Source organism: Syngnathus scovelli, chromosome 10, assembly GCF_024217435.2.
Source record: "Syngnathus scovelli strain Florida chromosome 10, RoL_Ssco_1.2, whole genome shotgun sequence".
Classification (NCBI taxonomy): Eukaryota; Metazoa; Chordata; class Actinopteri; order Syngnathiformes; family Syngnathidae; genus Syngnathus; species Syngnathus scovelli.
Genome location: NC_090856.1, coordinates 7,774,191 through 7,795,127, shown reverse-complemented (window position 1 = coordinate 7,795,127; position 20,937 = coordinate 7,774,191). Strand labels below are relative to the sequence as shown.

Sequence of the window (20,937 nt, the reverse complement as noted above, 5' to 3'; positions counted from 1 at the left end):
GAAATCATGGTACAATGATAAACGAAATGTGGGCCTAAAACCGAATGTGTTCAAAACCAGATGAAAATGATATACTATGCTTTAAATAAAAAAGTTCTTTGAGTGTGCTCGGAATAAATAAAGACCATCTATTATTGTATAATAATCATAGAATTATTATAGGACTCTTTAGTAGCGACTGCAAGTTGTAGTTTGCTCACCCCTGGTTTCACTCCTACACAGACACACGTTTAAAGTTTGTCAGCCACTGACAACACGGTAATGTCACGGTGTCATTTGGTTTCAAACAAACACATAACTCAGATCATATCGGTTCTCAACTGAGTTGCTTCGAAACGGATAGCTCATGATGTTGGGTAAAATCGAAATTGTCAAGCAAACTGTTTTATTTGAGTTGCTGTATTTCCATAATGCAATAATCAAACTTAATTAACTGGCATAACATAAATGCTTAGTGGGAACCAGCAGACAAGAGTAATTTGTCAAAGATGTAAATGTAAATTCTTCCTGTGGGGTCTGAAGTAGGGCAATTTAGAGATCTAATTCCAGCGAGATGGAATGATACATTATGTGGGTCGGTTTCCCTGGTCAGTGCTCACAGTTTCCATCTCCCACAAAGGCATTGTGAATTCACATTTTGTCAATAAAAGTCGGTATTATGTCTGGAGACAGTCTAATCCAATTCCTGTCTTCTTTGTGTTGGGAAACAGGTTTCCTGTGGTTTGGCCATTATTATCAAGGTCATCTATTTTACTCGACTGGATTATGCAGCCTTTCATTATATGTCATCTTTGTGCCTTAAAGCAAAACTTGGGCAGGTTCCTCTTATTCAAGATGGAGTAAACGCAGCTTCGGAAATACAAAGGGGAGATTGACATCCATCCCATATTTATTAGCATTCAGTTAGAGCAGTCAGTTAGAGTTTACTGTATTTGTTGTTTCAGTATTGTAAATGGCTATGAGAGGCTCCACGAGACTGATGTTATCCATTCTTGGTCTCACCCAGTGTGAGCCAAAAGAAGTGACATTGAAAGATTTCACGAAAGTAGCTGTGATGGGACTCCCTACTGAGTCCTACAGAATAAACTGTCATTGATCCAGCTTTTCAGTACAACAGAAAAAAGGGACTATAAAATGCTATTTTGAAGGCTGGCTGACTGACCAGCCAAGAGACATACTGTCAAAACTGTGCGATTGTCTCAATGAAAATAATCAGATATAACCGGGGGAAATACAATTTCCTGTCATTGTCCCTCAAGAAGCTCAAGTTTATAGATCATTCGAAATATCAGCAACCTGACAATCCAAGATCCTGCCTGTTATTTTTCTGAGGGAGTGACAGAAATAGGTCAGCTCTTGTATGTATGTCACACTGACATACATAGTTTTGTACAAAGGTTTTGAAATGCATTTGAACGCATGTGTTGACAAGCGCACCACGATACAATCTGGTGAAACCACAGTGGTCAATTCCAGGTCCTGCCAGAGTTTGCCTTTAGCCAAAGGTGAGTTTAATTAAACAGACGGTGAACGAGCTAGCTCTCGGAGATTGATTACCGGCCCGGTTAATTAGAAGTACGTATGGGTAAAGGCAAATTGTGGCGGGATTTTTACTTTCTGGACCTGGATTTGACACCTCTGGCTGAAACTATAGTGGTATGGTCTTTAATAATTTCATCAGTAGCCCCCCACTTTTGCAAGATATAGAATCATTGAGTATCTGAAACTCTTTTGAAACTGCATAAAAGGTCACAGTCTTTTTTAGTTACCCCGAAGATGAAGTGAACCGATGCTTTAAAAAAAAAAAAAAAAGCAAAAGTTAGCATGACATTACAATAAAGTGCAATCAAGAGTTCACATTTGAGCCTCTTAGAAAAGAACAGTAATATTGATCAGCTTTGGGGTTAAATTATGTGAAATGTATTAATCTGAATACTTTCTTTTCACGAATATTTGGTAGCGAGACTTAATGCTGAACCTTCACCGGCCACCACATCACACACTTACGTGATGAATATCAAGTGCTGACATACATTTTAATCTGAGAGTCTGCTCAAAAGTGGGTCAGTGGTTTTATTTGGGTCACAGTTAATATTTGCCAGTAAACGAAAGGCAGAAGCTGACAAAAAAGGACTGAATGTGAGGAAAACATAACAATAACAAGCAGTTTGAATCTGAGTTTGCATGATTAGTCTACAGAGACATTGGTGCAAGTTACCAGGAAAAGGAAAAAGGTCTTAGCAGCCCATCGACCAGCAAAGGGCAGAGAGTCTGTTATGACAAATCCATTGGTGATTTGTGAGGGGGAAAGTCTTCAATTATATTAAACAATACTGCATTTTTATCATCTGTATTTAATCATCTGGTATGGAGGTGTTACAGTTCCCATGGTAGATATAGATGGGTCCATCACACTGATAATACAACTCAAAGACATCTCTGTAGCCATGGTCCCTCCACCAGGTACACAGTTGCCGGTTCCAACCACAGGCCAGGCTGTAAAACAGTTCTGGGTGCTCCATGCTGATCACAGTGAAGAAGTCTTGGTCCCCAAGGTGGCCCTTGATGCTGTATTTTTCAGCTAGCTTGGTCACATTTCGCTTATCCAGTAGTTGGTTGTAGAGATCGGAGGCCCTCATCGCAGCCAAGTCCAGTAACATCACGCCACTGTTGAAGCCGGGGAGACCTTCGGGCGGGGGGTCACCCACTCTGGTTTGAGGGTTTTCCTTGCGGTACTGCCAGAATGTGTGTCTGTGTGCGAAGAGGAGATGTCTGTATGCGGGGTAATGCAATACAAATACTAGAAACTACATATATTTGTTTTGTCAATGCGGCAATAAACAAGAAAAGGTTAGGAAAGAGGAAAGAGCGATGACACATTTGTCAATAAAGTTATGATTCAACAATTTAACAATGAGCTGTTTATTTTAAGAATTCGTTTGTTCGACTGGATTCATGAAACTGAGCAGCAACTCTCTTCGTATGCCATCTGCTGAACAAACAGCCCAGTGGGCAAATAACAGGAAGCTCGCAGGTCCAAGAGTGCCATGCCAGCACAGCAGCATTCGGTGCCAACATACCACCACTGACGCTGGTAAAAGAACCCCCCCCACACACACACAGCCTCATTGAATAACCATTGGTATGCCTAGTTGACCTGTGGGTTTTCAAAATATTATTTTATTCCAAAGGCAAGTTTTATTCAATGGAATTGAAAAGTCATAGGGTAGATGTTACCTAATATTTAATGGTGACTGATGTGTTCCAAATTATAAGGCAAATGACATTTTTCTCAGATTTTTATAGACTATAGCACTGAGCATAATATTCAAATAATTTTTTAAACAAATTTCACAATTTCCCAAATTTTTAGCCCTAGGAGGTTGTATTTTGCTTTCTGCCGAAACAAGTTAAGTTGCATTTTAACATTTGACCTCTTATTTGAAAACAAGAAGTTTGTGAGATTCTATACAAGAGGTTGTATTTTGTTTTCTGCCAAAACATCTAACAAGTCAAGTTGCATTTTAACATTTGACCTCTTATTTGAAAACTAGATTTACAATCCAAAGCTTGTGAGTTTCTAGACAGCTTTTGCTTGAATTTCTTTCCAGTGTGTCAAAAAAGCCTTCCAGAGCTGTTGTTTGGATGTGAACTGCATCCCGACCTCACAGGTCTTGGTTGGCTTGATCGTTAGGGCAGGGTGAGGGCCAAACACAAGTTTCTCTCTTTTATGCCCATGGCAACCGACAATGAAGAGAAACTTCTTGCAGAATGGCCTGTTTTATTAACTTACTGCAGAATGAAGCATGCAAAACCTATTAGGAGTTGATGGAATCCATCCATCCATCCATCCATCCATCCATCTTCTTCCGCTTATCCGGGGTCGGGTCGCGGGGGCAACAGCTTCAGGAGGGACTCCCAGACTTCCCTCTCCCCAGCCACTTCATCCAGCTCATCCCGGGGGATCCCAAGGCGTTCCCAGGCCAGCTGAGAGACATAGTCTCTCCAGCGCGTCCTGGGTCGTCCCCGGGGTCTCCTACCGGTGGGACATGCCCGGAACACCTCCCCAGGGAGGCGTCCAGGAGGCATCCTGATAAGATGCCCGAGCCACCTCATCTGGCTCCTCTCAACGTGGAGGAGTAGCGACTCTACTCCGAGTCTCTCCCGGATGACCGAGCTTCTCACCCTATCTCTAAGGGAGAGCCCGGACATCCTGCGGAGAAAACTCATTTCGGCCGCTTGTATCCGAGATCTCGTTCTTTCGGTCACGACCCATAGCTCGTGACCATAGGTGAGGGTAGGAGCGTAAATCGACCGGTAAATTGAGAGCTTTGCCTTTTGGCTCAGCTCTCTCTTCACCACAACGGACCGGTACAGGGTCCGCATTACTGCCGACGCTGCACCGATCCGCCTGTCGATCTCACGCTCCATCCTCCCCTCACTCGTGAACAAGACTCCAAGATACTTGAACTCCTCCACTTGGGGCAGGATCTCATCCCCGATCCGGAGAGGGCATTCCACCCTTTTCCGATCGAGGACCATGGACTCGGATTTGGAGGTGCTGACCCTCATCCCAACCGCTTCACACTCGGCTGCGAACCGTTCCAGCGAGAGCTGGAGATCACGGCCTGAAGAAGCCAACAGCACCACGTCATCTGCAAAAAGCAGAGACGCGATGCTGAGGTCCCCAAACCGGACCCCCTCAACGCCTCGGCTGCGCCTAGAAATTCTGTCCATAAAAATTATGAACAGAATCGGTGACAAAGGGCAGCCTTGGCGGAGTCCAACCCTCACTGGGAACGAATCCGACTTACTGCCGGAAATGCGGACCAGACTCTGGCATCGGTGATACAGGGACCGAACCGCCCTTATCAGTTGGCTCGGCACCCCGTACTCCCGAAGCACCCTCCACAGAACCTCCCGAGGGACACGGTCGAACGCCTTCTCCAAGTCCACAAAACACATGTGGACTGGTTGGGCAAACTCCCATGCACCCTCGAGGATCCTGCCGAGGGTGTAGAGCTGGTCCACTGTTCCACGGCCAGGACGAAAGCCACACTGCTCCTCCTGAATCCGAGGTTCGACCTCCCGACGGACCCTCCTCTCCAGCACCCCTGAATAGACCTTACCAGGGAGGCTGAGGAGTGTGATTCCCCTGTAATTGGAACACACCCTCCGGTCCCCCTTCTTAAAGAGGGGAACCACCACCCCAGTCTGCCAATCCAGAGGCACTGTCCCCGATGTCCACGCAACGTTGTAGAGGCGTGTCAGCCATGACAGCCCCACAACATCCAGAGCCTTTAAGAACTCTGGGCGGATCTCATCCACCCCCGGGGCCTTGCCACCGAGGAGTTTTTTAACTACCTCAGTGACTTCGACCCCATAGATTGGAGAATCCGCCTCAGAGTCTCTAGGCCCTGCTTCCTCAATGGAAGGCGTGTAGGTGGAATTGAGGAGGTCTTCGAAGTATTCTCCCCACCGACTCACGACGTCCCGAGTCGAGGTCAGCAGCACGCCATCCCCACTGTAAACAGTGTTGACGTTGCACTGCTTCCCCCTCCTGAGACGCCGGATGGTGGACCAGAATTTCCTCGAAGCCGTCCGAAAGTCATTCTCCATGGCCTCACCGAACTCCTCCCACGCCCGGGTTTTTGCCTCAGCAACCGCCGAAGCCGCGTTCCGCTTGGCCATCCGGTACCTGTCAGCTGCCTCCGGAGTCCCGCAGGCCAAAACGGCCCGATAGGACTCCTTCTTCAGCTTGACGGCATCCCTTACCGCCGGTGTCCACCAGCGGGTTCGGGGGTTGCCGCCACGACAGGCACCAACGACCTTACGGCCACAGCTCCGGTCGGCCGCCTCAACAATGGAGGCGCGGAACATGGTCCACTCAGACTCAATGTCCCCCGCCTCCCCCGGGACGTGGGAAAAGCTCTGCCGGAGGTGGGAGTTGAAGCTCTTCCTGACAGGAGATTCTGCCAGACGTTCCCAGCAGACCCTCACAGAGCGTTTGGGTCTGCCAGGTCGGACCGGCATCTTCCCCCACCATCGGAGCCAACCCACCACCAGGTGGTGATCAGTTGACAGCTCCGCCCCTCTCTTCACCCGAGTGTCCAAAACATGCGGCCGCAAATCCGATGACACGACTACAAAGTCGATCATCGAACTGCGGCCTAGGGTGTCCTGGTGCCAAGTGCACACATGGACACCCTTATGTTTGAACATGGTGTTCATTATTGAAAATCCGTGTCGAGCACAGAAGTCCAACAATAGAACACCGCTCGGGTTCAGATCAGGGGGGCCGTTCCTCCCAATCACGCCCTTCCAGGTCTCACTGTCATTGCCCACGTGAGCATTGAAGTCACCCAGTAGAACGATAGAGTCCCCAGAAGGAGCGCTATCCAGCACTTCCTCCAGGGACCCCAAGAAGGGTGGGTACTCTGAGCTGCTGTTTGGTGCATAGACACAAACAACAGTCAGGACCCGTCCCCCCACCCGAAGGCGGAGGGAGGCTACCCTCTCGTTCACCGGGGTGAACCCCAATGTGCAGGCGCCCAGCCGGGGGGCAATAAGTATACCCACACCTGCTCGACGCCTCTCACCGTGGGCAACTCCAGAGTGGAAGAGAGTCCAGCCCCTCTCGAGAGGGCTTGTTCCGGAACCCAAACTGTGTGTGGAGGCTAGTCCGACTATATCTAGTCGGAATCTTTCTGCCTCACACACCAGCTCGGGCTCCTTTCCAGCCAGAGAGGTGACATTCCATGTCCCAAGAGCCAGCTTCTGCAGCCGGGGATCAGACCGCCAAGGTCCCCGCATTTGGCTGCCGCCCAGCTCACATTGCACCCGACCCCTTCGGCCCCTCCCACAGGTGGTGAGCCCATGGGAAGGAGTTGATGGAATCAAGTGGGAAAATAATTTTGTCTGAGTCATGACTTGTTTCTATTAATGACCGCCATCCAGCAGCTGTAGCTTGTCCGCTGTTTAAATCCCCGCAGAGTCGTGTTAAAATGCGTGTACGTGCCCTGCGACACATTCACAGCAGGCTCAGTCAGTAAACAATAATAGAAATTTCTTTCATCCGTGATCTTAACCCGGGTGAAATTGGTCAAATAGTCATGAGAATAAACTTTAAACAGAATAGTTACGATTGGAACAAGTTTGTGTATTTTCTACACTGTCAACGTGACATAGTTTCCTGCTTTTGAATGAAGGGATGGAAATCAAAAGATGCATTTTAAAAATCTGATTCATCAAAATAATAAATCGACCGATTAATAGATCATTGAAATAACCATTTTGCAGCTGTAAATGGAGCTGTAGTGTGAAGACATAAAGCTTTTTTTTTCCCCAAATCTAAATTGAACTGAACTTCAGGATGTGGTCTGAATAGCGAGAGGAAGCATTGTCCTGAAAATGCTCTTTCTTTCCATTAGCACCCAATAGGAGTGGGAGCTCGCAGTTCATAACAGGAAAGTTCTCCAGATGAGAGGACACACACACTATGGCCTGCCAGTACATACTCAATGGTCATGTTGGCTATATTTCAAATCCTTTTCAGCCTACTGTATATTCTATTCAATGAACTGCAAAGACAAGATAATTAAGTTAGAAATGACATTAATCCTGATCCACGGATTTTTGTCTACATAATACTTACAATTAGGACTGCTCGATTATGGAAAAATATGAATATCAATTATTTTGGTAATAATTGAAATCATGATTAGTCCAAAAAATATTTTATTGGTACAAATCAAGAAAAAAATTAACATGTAAAAAAATATTAAGAGAAATTTCTTTGAAACACAATAATTGTATAAGTTCCTTAAGGGACCAAATACTTTTTATGACAATGCAAAAGTACTGTATAAATTCAAGAACGACTTTCTTGTATCTTAATTGTGCATTGGTTATTAATGCATATTAGTAATCATTTTTCTTACGATTAAGCCAATTTGGTAATCATGTAAACGTAATTGTAATTGAATTTCAATTAATTGCACAGCCCTAAATTCCTAATGAAGTGTCATTATGTAACGCATTTTGTATGACATTGCTTATGCAATGGCAGACAGACAAGTAATATCCTCCATGACGTGGGCTACGTACTTCTGCGGACACTTCAATTTCCTTCAGAAACTTTACTTGCAGGAATAGGGTTGTCCTTACTAGACTCGGTTATCAAACACGGGCCGCAAAGATACTGACACAATATTTAGCCTCTGTGTGATGGAGCTGGTTTTTTTGAGTGTTAAATGTATAGGAGAAGAAGTGGATGGGAGATAATTCAGCTGTATGCTAGAGAGACACACATCAATACCAAAAACATCACTATTTATAACTGTGACTTCTTCCCCATCAACACCCATTTTGCCACGCATGTTTAATGTTTATAGTTAAATAGTCTGTTGTGTCTTTGACAACGATGATCAAAACCTGGATGGATGGATTTTGACTTGAGAAGTCATTCTGTTTATATGTAAAACTTTCTCTGTATATATATATATATATATATATATATATATATATATATATATATATATATAGATATATATAGATATATATAGATATATAGATATATAGATATATAGATTAAAATACAGTACAATGACTTTTTTTTTTTTAAAGAAAAGGTATTTTGTGTCACTGGCGGAGCTACAATTTTTCCTTGAGGGGGTCCGAGAAATAGGACAGATTTTCATGGGAAGAAATGCAAACAAGCCAAACATACAAAAGATACAAATAGATTATTTGACAACAGTTAGCAAGCATGAAAAAAAATCCTAATCCATATGTGGCTGATTATCAGGTTAGAGAGCAGTGAGCAGATTGTTAATTTACTCCAGAAAGGGAACAAAAGGGACAGAGGACAGGCATGATTCACAATATGGCAACAAAGCCTTTGCTGATTAGAAGCGTCTCTCTGCCAACTTCACAGTAATCTCCCGAGAATAAAAGAGCAGGCCAACATCACGCCAGTAGCAGCTCAGGAAGAAATACGGTGGGCCTTCATGAGCAAACACCTGAGGAACCAACCCTCCTTTGCCATCAGATACTTTAATTTGACAAATACCAATGGCATTAAACACACCTATAAAAAAAAATATATATATGAAAAAAAAAATTAAAATGTCAGTCCTATTTGAAAAATGCTGAAGTCAAAATAAGACTAATATGATAGCGAATAACATCTCAGTTCTCAAACTGCTGAATATGCAAAATTTTCACATGAGTGTTTCCCATTCACGGGTACGTTCTAATAATAATTCAAATCTTGACAAACACTACAGCCTCTTGAATGGCCGCAAGCTTGAAAATTATGTAAATGAGCTCCATAAAGCCAGTCGGGCTACAGGAAGCGATTGCTACATATTTCCAATTATGTTTCCTTGACAAAGCAAATATGCTATATTGAGTGACGTGCGATACCTGTACACTGGCTGCATTTCCCTGACGATGCCGAGTACGGCTCCTGGTGGGAAGCGGTCAAATTCCTGGAAGAGATCCCTGATGTTGGTCCTGTACTTCAAATCGATGTCAAGTTGCACAATGCGTGTCAAATCTGAAAGAAGGAAAAAAATAATCACAACGTGTACGACTTTTGAGCAGCTGTGCAAACACAAGCAAACCATTCAGGAAATAGGAGCCTATGTGGGGGAGTTAAAGATGTTACATAAAACAGTCATCAGAACAGTGAACACAAGACCTCAAAGAGGAAATGCCGTGAAAATGTGCAAATAAATAAAAAGGTCAGGTAAGCATTAAAAAAAACAAACCTCAAGGTGAGCTTTTTCTAGCATCAGGGTGAACACGGTAGCTTGTTTGTGACTATAATGTATCCAGGATATTCAAATCTCATCTGGTCATTGTTTCAATTTCCTATGTTTTTCTGGTTGGCATGGTAATGAATTGAGAAATAGTCAGTATTGGTGTTATGGAGATCCCATAATTATTGAGCAGTTGTGCAGGAGCTCAGAAGATTTCCAGGACTCCATGAAAATGTGGGAGAGAAAGCATCAATTTTCTGTAAACCACAGGTGTCAAACTCAAGGCCCGGGGGCCAGATATGACCCACCACATCATTTTATGTGCCCCGCGAAGACAAATTGTGCATCAAATTCGTGTGTCATTACTCGAATTGCAAATTGTCTTGACTTTTAATAATATCTCTTTTTTTAAATATTTGACCAGTTTTTACTCGTCTGATTTAAAACGAGTTATTTGTCAGTTTGCTTTGTAGCTTTTACTGTATATAATATGAGGTGCTTATACATTTATTTGGGTTGACAGTCGAAAGAAGCTATGACTACAATGCGACCCGCCCAAAAAAAAAAAAAAAAAAAAAAAGAGTTTGACACCCCTGCTGTAGACAATTCAAGGGAAGGTTGCTTCAATGGGGGACAACTTGTAGCAATGATTTCAAATGCATCTTTACGCCTTTTCTGATACATTTCAAATGTGGAATCCAAATGAGCGGAAAAGAGCACAACAACCTGTTTTCCACGCTCTCCAAACAAGGAAGCTAGCTGCACATCACAATGCCATTGTGCACGATTACAACAGAGACTAATGATGAGCTCTGATGGCTTGTACTAACACAGCTTAACTCGTAAGAATGGGATAGGAAGTGGTTATTCAATCGTAACAACACAGCGATGAGGTAGCTTTGATGTTGGATGCTGGACTTGGCACAAGAGTGACAGTAGAGCTAAGCTGTATTTTTTTTTTCTCAGGAGTTTTTTGTTGTACAGGGGAGAAGAAAACTGTAGTCGGCCTGACATCCACCCAATTCCATCAACTGCTTGTCTCATCCACGTCTGCCGTCAATCAGAATAACACGGCTTTTACGGTTATGACCTTGAGTCATGCAGCAAGGCGCTAAATTGAATTGCAAGGGATAAGCGGTTCAGAGATTGGATGAATTGACGTTTTTTGTTGTTGCATTGATTGATTTTTTAAAAATAATAATTTCGCTACATCCAACGGATGATAAACTCTAGGCTTGTTCTTTTTTTTTTTTTGGTGTATGTATTTGAGACCGCTACGGAACAAAACAGAATAAAAAGGAATTACAAGTCTTTGCTATTCTTGTGTTGTAATGCCTGCTGTGGCAACGCTGACGTTTTATTGGATGAATAACGTGATTAAAGAAGCACAGAGTGCGCTGAAGGCTCTGGTCGGAGGTGATAGCACTACGTAGCGACACCTAAATTGGCTGCAAAACAAAAGGCACACTGTTATCTAAGGACACTTTTTTTTCAGCAAGAATGTAGGTCAATCTCATTAGGCCCTAATGTCCCCCCTGATGTGAGTACTTAAAGCCTATTCATTGTGGGTCGTTGTTTTCTGTTTTTGCCAACACAACTTTGCAGAAACACGTGCGTAATCACACACATCAAAGATACTTTTCACATGAATTACATTTCTAATTTGAAGGTATTTTTTTAATCTGATTTTCAATAGGCTATAATCAAGAAGCAGTGCCCTATTAAAGTGACAAAGCTCCATCCAGAGGCATAAGAGAGTGTTCAACCACATTATTTAAATTCTTACACTCCATAAAAAGTCCGGTCTTATCTTTTATATTACAAAACCTGTCATTTGAAGATCTTTTGTCTCTTCTATGCAACGGCAATTAAATACAGATAAAAGCTCTAAATTGCATGTAAATAATTGATCATCCTGTTTTCTGGGTGCCATTAGAGAATGTGTGAAAGGTTGTCTGTTTCTATGTGTCTGGTGTAATTGACTGCCAACCAGTCCAAGGTCTCCAGCTACCTGTGATTCCACACACAATAAGTGGTATAAAAAAAAAAATACAGATGGATAGGCTGACTGTGTTGTTTCCACAAGTTTCAGTCTGACTAAACGCTAATTGAATGATGGTGGGGACCAACTCACATGACTTGCATTTGGTCTAAAATATATTGATTGGTTCACAGATCAGACAAACATTTTAAGAAGGCTTAGCAATGAGATGTTTAACTGCAATTATATCTGCAAGGTGAGTGAAAAAGCAAATGATCATAAAATGGAAAATAGAGAATGATACTGTAACAAGTCCTTGCATGCTTTTTTCTCCAGAGGGGATGCACGGAAAATGAAAACTGTTTCCTTGGAATCTAGTTATGCATCGTGACGAATTTCTATTTTGTAAAGTAAACTCATGCCAGCTAAAAATAAGCTTTTGGATACCTCTTCAACTGATCATTTTGAAGATGTTATGAAAGCGGTCACATGATGAAGTCTGGCAGCTGCATAATTTTCTCTGGCATAATGAGTGTCATCTGCAAGGGTCCTCGCAAAGTGCTCATCTCGGTGTGGAGATCAATTTTCCATTGTTAGTGTCACTTATTAATCCATGTGTTTTGTGTCTAAAGTGACAATAGATACCCCGTAAGCAATATCTATTTTTATGAGTGCTAAGAGATGCCTGAAGTTTTAGGGTTTTTTTACACACATTTTACCCAAACAATCATTCCTTATGAGCAAGTAGACAAACATTTTGCAGTCAATGTCACTAATGCACATGTTGCGACTTACCTTTGGGCAAGATGTGATGCATGGCTACAGACAAGAAGAAGATGGCATCGCTGTAATAAGCCCAGGAGCCAGCACTGAAATGCTTCTGCAAGGCTTCCACAATTGGGAACAGCTTGTGAGTAAGGGCTTCCACATCATGGAACAACACCTAACACAATGAGAACGGTTTCAGAAGAAAAACTACAAAGAATTATTTCTGCAATCAAATGAATCTCAGAGAACAATGAATAATGTGATTTATTTAATATACTGTACTTAAAAGTTAAATACAACTAATTTGTACATAGACAATGCACTGTATTTGAAAAGTAAAAAAAAAAAATGTGAGTAAATGAGTATTGGGTCGGTTGATATAAGTAAACCCGCTCATGCAAAGAAATTACAATCTCCATTCTACGTCAATTTGCATGTTTTATCCATCCACCCATTTTCTGTACCGCTTGTCCCCCACATCTCGAACCTGCGGACCACTTGTGGTACTCACACCACACTTTAAAAACCTCTGAGCTAAAGGAAGGAGATGGTCCGCAACTGCAGTCATCTGGCGTTTGTAAATGGGGCTCTATGTAGTACTCAAAAGTGGCACCAAGTATTCAAATAAAATTTCCCCTTTCCAAGAACTCATGCATTGTGGATGTTTTCAAGTTGCTTGCATCTAATCCTTAATGGATTTGAGAGATGTACTTTTGCTTCAAAGTGGAAAATTGTGTGTGCTGTTTTGCATGTAGACACAGACAAAGGAAAACAGGACATGCAAGAGGCAGTGAGTGTCCTTGTTTTTTTCCGCCTTGCAACACAAGAAGTTTGTATCCATCCCAGCACGAGTACGATGTTATCTAGCCAACAGTGCCCTCTACTGGGATATCAAAATGTAACGTAAGCGCTTGAAAATTTTAAATCGGAAGAGCTGGCCTTAACTATTGAGACAAAAAATTTAAAAAATGGTTTAACACTCAACATTAACAAAAGCACCTAAATACATGTTGTGCAAAAATGTTATTGCAAAACTGTTGTTGCTGTTACTGTGATGATGAGAAAATAAAACTGTTTCTGGATGCTGTGCTTACCTCAAACTTGAATGTTGCATTGGTGAGAAATTCCCGAAGCATCTTTTCTCCCAGTGCTTTACTGGCTGAATCACTCACAAAATGAAGCACCAACACCTCTCCTTCCAAGAACTGTGCATACTTTACCATAGACAACATGGCCACCTTGAACTTGTCCTGGAGGCCGCGGTTTTTGTCCACTTTAGTGAACATCATGAGAACATTGAAGTGTTGGTCCAAAGTCTTGTCGCCAGTCTTTCTGGATGGAAAAGCATCACTCCCTGACGTTTCCTTCTCCCTGGATCCGTCAAGTTGGGAGAACCTGGTATCCACCGACAAGTCTGCATTATTTCCATTGTTCTTGCGGCTAGCCTGAGACAGCTTCATCCTCTTGGTGGTACTGGAGAAGTTCTGATTCTCTGAGCCAAAGTAATAGAACGTCACCACAGCCAGAACAGAGGCTAGGATCAGCAAAAACTGAAGGGATCTGAACATACTAACTCTGGCCATGAGCATGTATGCTCGTTTTAGGATGTGCATGTCTGCACACTCATGTCAGAAAAATGGAAAACTGTTTTTGTTGATCAAAGTTTTTTGTTGATCAGCATTTCTCTTTGGTTCTGAAAAACAAACACGCACAATTAAATCTAGTTAAGACAACACTGATGACAAATTCACACACTGTTTGTATGCTTATAAATGAAGGGTTTCAAATGATACAAATCTCTGCGAGAAAACATTTAAAAAAACACTTATTCCATGCTTCTTTTCTTTAACAAAACGATATCTTAATCTATTGCTACAGGTGTAACAGAGTGGAAGGGGCTATGAGAAGCAAAAAGGGATTCGTGTAAGAAAGGGATTCGTTTAAGAGGCTTTCAAGGTGACTCGTCTGTGCTGTTTTAGTATGATCTTACGCTATCAATTTGTTTTTTCATGCATTGCCAACCTCAAATAGGAAGCTGAAACTTGTGTCTTAATATGAATACGTGACACAGTGAACAAATTGTCAGATTGCAGCTGATTAATAAATAGGACAAAGTGCATATGGTACAAAGCGATACAATTTTACCATGGCATCAAAAACATGGAGTGACCTGTTGATAGACTGGCTCCATTGAGCACCATCAATCATCACAATCAATTAATCAATCAATACATTCCTTTATTAAACCAAGAAGCAACATTTACAGCAGCTTTATCAGTTCGAAAAGAGAGTCAGCAAGCTACCGCGCTCCGCATGGTTGGCAAACTCAAGAAAAACTCACGTGTAACACATGCAATTATTGAGATATGTGAAGCAAATGGACATACCTTGTTGCCAAAATAATAATAATAAAGAAAAACAATCGCGTCCTGCAGGGCTACATTTTGAGTGGTACGGTATTTAGCAACAGCAGCAAGCTAGCAGATGAGGTAACATTTGACCACGCCCACATAGCTCCATCTGCATTCCGTTTCATGTTGCGTTGAAATACATTGGAAAAACAAACATCGGTTAGGCAACTGATGATTCGAGAAAAAAAGAACAAGCACGGTGCTTCTTTTAATTTTAATCTATTTTTTAATGTAAAAATAAAAATAAGTATTATATTTGTATTACAAGATGCTAATGTTTAAAATACACATAAGCTGACCACAGTGGAAAAACGATTGTCATAATTTTAATAAATCAACAACAAAGAATGTGAACAGCAGAACCGTCACGCGACCCCAGTCTAGGGAGCGCGTTAAATACATTTTATATTCAATAAATCAAATCGAATACAAACAACAAATTATATTAGATTCGTTCCATGAGAAATATTTGCATACAAGTCTAAATTACGGTCTTTTTCACTGTACCCGAACGCAGCATTCGTCATCGTTGCTGCAGCTTTCTGCGCATCATCTTTTGTCTCGGCCGTGATATATGATCTCTTCTAGAACCTTATGTTACTTTTTGTATACACGCAATGCTTGTTTAACCCATTAACGCTACCTCGGTTTATTACTTGCATTTAGCGCCACAGGCTTGATTAAAATTCGCCCGAGATGAATTCCTGCACGCACGTCATTCAGGTGACAAATGTCTCACCAAGCACAACCTCGGAACAAATGAGGACTCTCTTCGGCTTTTTGGGAAACATAGAGGAACTCAAACTCTTTCCACCCGAGTGAGTATCTTTGGAGAAGCTTCTGATGGTTCAGCAGGCCCCGTTGGAAGCTAACGCTAATGCATATCACGTACCCGCAGCTCTATCTCATCTAATCGGAACCACAGTTTATTGTACGGGTGCAACCTAATTTTTCATGAACAATTTAATTTTCTTCTATTTTAGTCTTTATTATTTAGCTATTTTATTTGAAATTGCTTTCTATAATAATTATAAATATACTGTTTCTAAATGTAGTATAACTCATCTAAAACGCACTGGACGCATTAGGTACATCTGCATGATCCAATACAACTGAGGAGAAAATTATTTTTATTTTTCTTAATTTGTTTCTTTTATAATTACCAAATATATTATCCAAATGATAACCGTGATTATAACTCACCAGTACGTCATTATACGTATATAGACTAACAATCTTTTTTATTCTATATAATTCAGTCTTGGTTTTATTTTGTATCTATATACACTTTCCTCACTCTTGCAAGCAAAACTCTTTTTTTGTTTTTTTTCCCATAAGGACACATTCTGTCTCATCAACTTTAGAGCCCGTTTGTCCATTGAGGCGACTGCCTTGAGTTAAGAAGACGCCTTATCTGGTTGTCCATGTTTGTATGCTGTGCACAACATATGTGTGTTTTCTTCCAGTGACTCTCCCTTGCCTGTGACTTCACGTGTGTGTTTTGTAAAGTTCCTTGAGTCTGAGTCGGTGGGCGTCTCCCAGCACTTGACCAACACCGTCTTCGTGGACCGGGCCTTGATCGTAGTGCCGTTTGCAGAAGGTTGGTGTCGGCTTCCTTCTCTGGCTGCTGAACTTAGATCACATGATTTGTATGTGACGATTTGCAAACACAATCACAGTGACCATTGTGTGCTCGTTTTCTTTTCTTTTGTGACAAATCAGACCTCGCTAACGAACAGTCTGAGGTGTTACTAAGGATTTACTTGGCATTAGGAAAATGTGAATTTCTGTCAATTTGTTTCTAGCTGTAAACTTCTCTCTCTGTTATTTGTGTTGTGGTTTTCATAGTGGACAAGTCAATTGCAGAGAGCCCCTTCCTTGCTGGCTGAAAGTGGTCCTCTACTGCCATCGGGAGATTAGAAAAAAATGGCACCAGGCTTGCAAGCCCCTCTTGTGTGTCTCTCTCTCTCCCTCTAATCTTGTTTTTCTCTATTCAATGAATATTCTCTTAGCTAGAGCTACGCAAATGTTTACAAGACTAGCATTAAGGCTTATCAAGATACTTGTCACCAAATCGAATAAGGCATCCCTACAACCGTGTGCATGTGCAGAATTTGCCCAAGTGTAATATTCAGATACATCCCAAATAGAGCAATTTGAATGCACTAATTAACCCATAGTAATTTGTTTTACCTGAGCGTCTCGACACGTAACTCTGAAAGGGTGGAGTGTCTCTCCCATTTTAACAGTGGTGTTTCTTTTTTGTCATTGTGTTTTACAGTTCTTTTTCCTGGTTCAGCCAGCTCTATATACCAGGCCCTGCTGCAAATGCCACCAAGCGTTTTGTCCTACGCAGCCTTATCCTGTTTCCCAAGTGTCTGTTCTGTTGTTGCTGTGCACCTATGCGTGTGTGAGTGAGTGTATGTGTATGCGCGTGTCTCCCTTTTACAATATGAAATTGTCTGATGGAGGAGAAAAAAAAAAACATTTACTGTTTTCAGATTGCACAACCATGGATTGATCTTCTCCATAAGAGCTTCTCATTTTAAATTGACTGTTCTTCTTCCAGCTTTGGGCACATCTTTCTTTCTTTCTTTCTTTCTTTCTTTCTTTCTTTCTTTCTTTCTTTCTTTCTTTCTTTCTTTCTTTCTTTCTTTCTTTCTTTCTTTCTTTCTTTCTTTCTTTCCAGATATTGTTTAGTGTAGCCAAAACCGAGAAGTGTTGTATCTCATTGACGTTGAAGTAGGTTGTGTTACTATAGTACCCTATAGCAGGGGTGTCAAACTCATTTTTTTCGCAGGCCGCATTGTAGTCATAGCTTCTTTCAGAGGGCCATTATGACTGTCAACACAAATAAATGTATGAGCACCTCATATTATATACATTAAAAGCTACAAAACAAACTGACAAATAACTTGTTTTCAAATCGAGTAAAAACTGGTCAAATATTAAAAAAAAAAAAGATATTAAAAGTGAAGACAATTTACCATTCTAGTAATGACACACGAATTTGATGAACAATTTGTCTTCGCGGGCCACATAAAATGATGTGGCGGGCCGTATCTGGCCCCCGGGCCTTGAGTTTGACACCTGTTCCCTATAGTATTCTAATAATAGTGACTGGTATGAGTATCGATACCTGTTATTGGTACTTGCCCAGAAAAGGTAATATGTATAAGCCTTTCCTGTTTGTGTATTGGTAAGTGCTGTTGAAATGTTCCCCTGTTCACACCCAAGTCACAAACTTTGTTTTCTGTATCTCAATGTTTCTGTGTGCTTTATAGCGAAGCGAAGCAGCCGGCGCGAGTCGCTTGTTCATAAAACACCTAATGAAAGTTGAGAGCACATCCCACGGGACAACCGGCTGTGCTTGCTTACGTTTGGTTCATGACTTAGAAAACAAGTACAGGTGATCAAATCTTGGCAGTGTTGAACACAGTGTATAATTGTGACTATTCAACTCCTATTTGCTAATCCTACAGTCATATTGACAAAAGAGCAACAAGTCAGGGATTAAGATTTACCGACATGTGCATTTGTATTGGTCCTTGCTCCAGAGCAGTTAAACTGGTGGATTGTCTGCAAGTCTTGTTTGTGAAAGTTGTGCGTGTTAACCGGTTTGTTTCTGCTAAAACCGCCGCATCTTTTTCCAGGAGTCATTCCTGATGAATCAAAAGCTATGTCGCTGCTGGCTCCGGCCAACGCCGTGGCGGGAATGATGCCTGGGGCGGGCCTTCTTCCAACACCCAATCCTCTGGCTTCTGTGAGTTTGAATCCTAGACGGCTGCTGCTTAGCATTTGAAATAATAAAATGTGCTTCATGTTTCAGATGGGAGGAACCCCATTTGGAGCGCCCAATTTGGAGCAGATTGCTGCAATGGGAATAGCGGGACCTAACATGAACCCCCAGGTCAATCAACAGTTGTCATCCAAGTGTGTGTGAAGCAAAGTAATGCATTTTATCTTATCACAATGTTGTGTCGGTTTTAGGCCCTTTCTGCAGACTTCCTGAAGCTCATGCAGTCTATGGATCCAAAGTAAGAAACCAGTGGGACGTTTTTTTTAAAAATATATTTCATTTGTTTGAATATTAAAACGTCTGTAATGTTGCCCATTCCAGGTTGAGTCCACTTGCAGCTGGACTGAACATAAATCCTGGCTTGAAGAATGACGGCTCAAACAAGGAAATCGAGGAGGCCATGAAACGAGTTCGAGAGGCTCAATCCCTCATTTCTGCCGCCATCGAACCAGGAAGTGGGTTTCGACAATTACATTTAGGAGAAAAACATTCTGTCTACAAGTATTCTGGGGTTTTTTTAGGTAAGAAAGATAACAAACGCAAACACTCTCGGTCCCGGTCCCGGTCACGACGGAGACGCTCCAGATCTCGCTCAAGACACCGGTAAAAACATTTTCTTATCATCCAATCCACAGCTATCTTTGGTGGCAAGAAAATGCTACTCTTTCATATGTGGGATGTCCCTGATCTGGGGGGAAAAAAAAAAAAAATAGCAACCCAACATGTCTCACCAAGCCTGTGATAACATGACATGAGCATTCAAATGTGTTCTGACTGACTGAATGAAATATTCTTTTTCTGTCAGACGCTCCCACAGCAGGTCTCGGAGGAGATCCCATTCAAGGACCAGAAGGAAGTCTAAAAGCCCACGGAGGAGGAAGTCTCACTCCCGAGACAGAGGCCGTCGCAGCAGATCCAGGTTGGCCTTGCGGTAGATATAATAAGCACTCCCACACCGTGCTCCCCGTGGCTAAAACAGTTTGTGTTGACATGATGTTGACTTTTGTGCATACAGGGACAGGAAGGAGGAAAAGTCCAAGAAGAGGTCAAAGACGCCACCCAAGAGTTACAGCAGTGCGAGGAGGTCTCGCAGTGTCAACCGGTAAGGACTACCATGTGTCATGGGGGTTCAGTGGAGTCAGCAAGAAACAATGGAGAGCTGTTCATCTGTCAGATTGTTAAAGTCATCGATTCTTTTTGTTCTTTAATTTTTCAAATAATGTTTCAGGAGGCACAGGCGAAGTCGCAGTGGATCCAGGTCCTCTAAAAAACGCTTAACTAGGTCTCCATCACCCAGACGGTGAGCTGTCAGGAGTGTTTTCATTTTAACTAGCCTGACAGATGAATAACACTGTGGCTGTGCGTGCGTGAAGGCACAAGAAGGAGAAGAAGAAGGACAAGGATCGTGAGAAGGAACGAGAGAGAGAGCGGAGAGAACACAGGGACCAAGGTAGAGAGCAGAGGGAACGTTCATCCAGTAAAAAGAAGAGCAAAGACAAAGAGCGAGACCACGACCGCAAGTCAGATAGCGACAAAGGCGATGTGAAGGTTTGTGAGGCCGATTTAATTTTTATTTGAGCAGCAGAACCTTGTGACTTGAAGGCCTTTTGTTTTCAGGTAACGCGGGATTACGACGAAGAGGAGCAGGGCTACAGCAGTGAAAAGGACATGGAGGAGGATGAGGAGAGGAAGAGTGACTCGGACTCCGCCTCATCACCCAAAGGGCTCAACATAATGGAGAGAAGCCAGTGCCATGCTCCCAAAAAGTCCAAACTCAATGGAGATGATCACCATCAGGAAGACATGGAAATGAGTGACTAAGATCCCCATTTCCAGGGTATTTTTAATGTGGGCAATTTATTACTGTATCTGTGCCTGATAATTTGAAGTACAATGTGGTATTAACTGTAAACAAAACAAAGGTGTAGGATGAAGGACTATAATGCAGTTATCATTTTAAGACTTCTCTTGTACTTTTTGTGCTTGATGTCAGTTTTCAATGAAATACTTCTTCTTCCTCACTATTCAGCATTTCCCATAACATGTCCAGTTCCATTTTCATTTCCAGTCCTTTATATGTGAACACTGAAATATGGTTTTGTTTTACAAAATGAAACTAATAAAACTGGTGCAATTTCACCATGTTGTGTGTGTGTGTGTGTGTGTGTGTGTGTGTGTGTGTGTGTGTAACGTCTTTTTGGAAATAACAAACCA

At 42.1% G+C, this 20,937-nt stretch overlaps 2 protein-coding genes across 13 annotated transcripts; one reads left to right on the top strand and one right to left on the bottom strand.

Moving 5' to 3' along the window:
• Positions 1-2,053: 2,053 nt before the first annotated feature.
• On the bottom strand, positions 2,054-15,053 carry xxylt1 (xyloside xylosyltransferase 1). The gene is made up of 5 exons (XM_049731933.1): positions 14,901-15,053; positions 13,608-14,206; positions 12,541-12,688; positions 9,427-9,559; positions 2,054-2,751 (listed from the first exon to the last, which is right to left on the bottom strand). The coding sequence occupies exons 2-5, from the start codon at positions 14,124-14,126 to the stop codon at positions 2,355-2,357; spliced, it is 1,197 nt and encodes a 398-aa protein (XP_049587890.1). The 5' UTR covers positions 14,127-14,206; positions 14,901-15,053; the 3' UTR covers positions 2,054-2,354.
• A 377-nt stretch (positions 15,054-15,430) lies between these two features.
• Positions 15,431-20,862, top strand: LOC125975992 (serine/arginine-rich splicing factor 11). Of its 12 annotated transcripts, none has more exons than XM_049731916.2 (12): positions 15,431-15,742; positions 16,391-16,524; positions 18,578-18,687; positions 18,754-18,834; positions 18,915-18,961; positions 19,045-19,178; positions 19,245-19,326; positions 19,529-19,642; positions 19,739-19,825; positions 19,952-20,023; positions 20,097-20,271; positions 20,341-20,862. In XM_049731916.2, the coding sequence occupies exons 1-12, from the start codon at positions 15,621-15,623 to the stop codon at positions 20,542-20,544; spliced, it is 1,362 nt and encodes a 453-aa protein (XP_049587873.1). In that variant the 5' UTR covers positions 15,431-15,620; the 3' UTR covers positions 20,545-20,862. The 12 variants fall into 12 exon arrangements, with proteins under 12 accessions (XP_049587873.1, XP_049587872.1, XP_049587884.1 ...); XM_049731915.2 differs by having other exon boundaries at positions 19,529-19,654; XM_049731927.2 differs by having other exon boundaries at positions 15,433-15,742; positions 16,434-16,524; positions 19,529-19,654.
• The last annotated feature ends 75 nt before the right edge of the window (positions 20,863-20,937 follow it).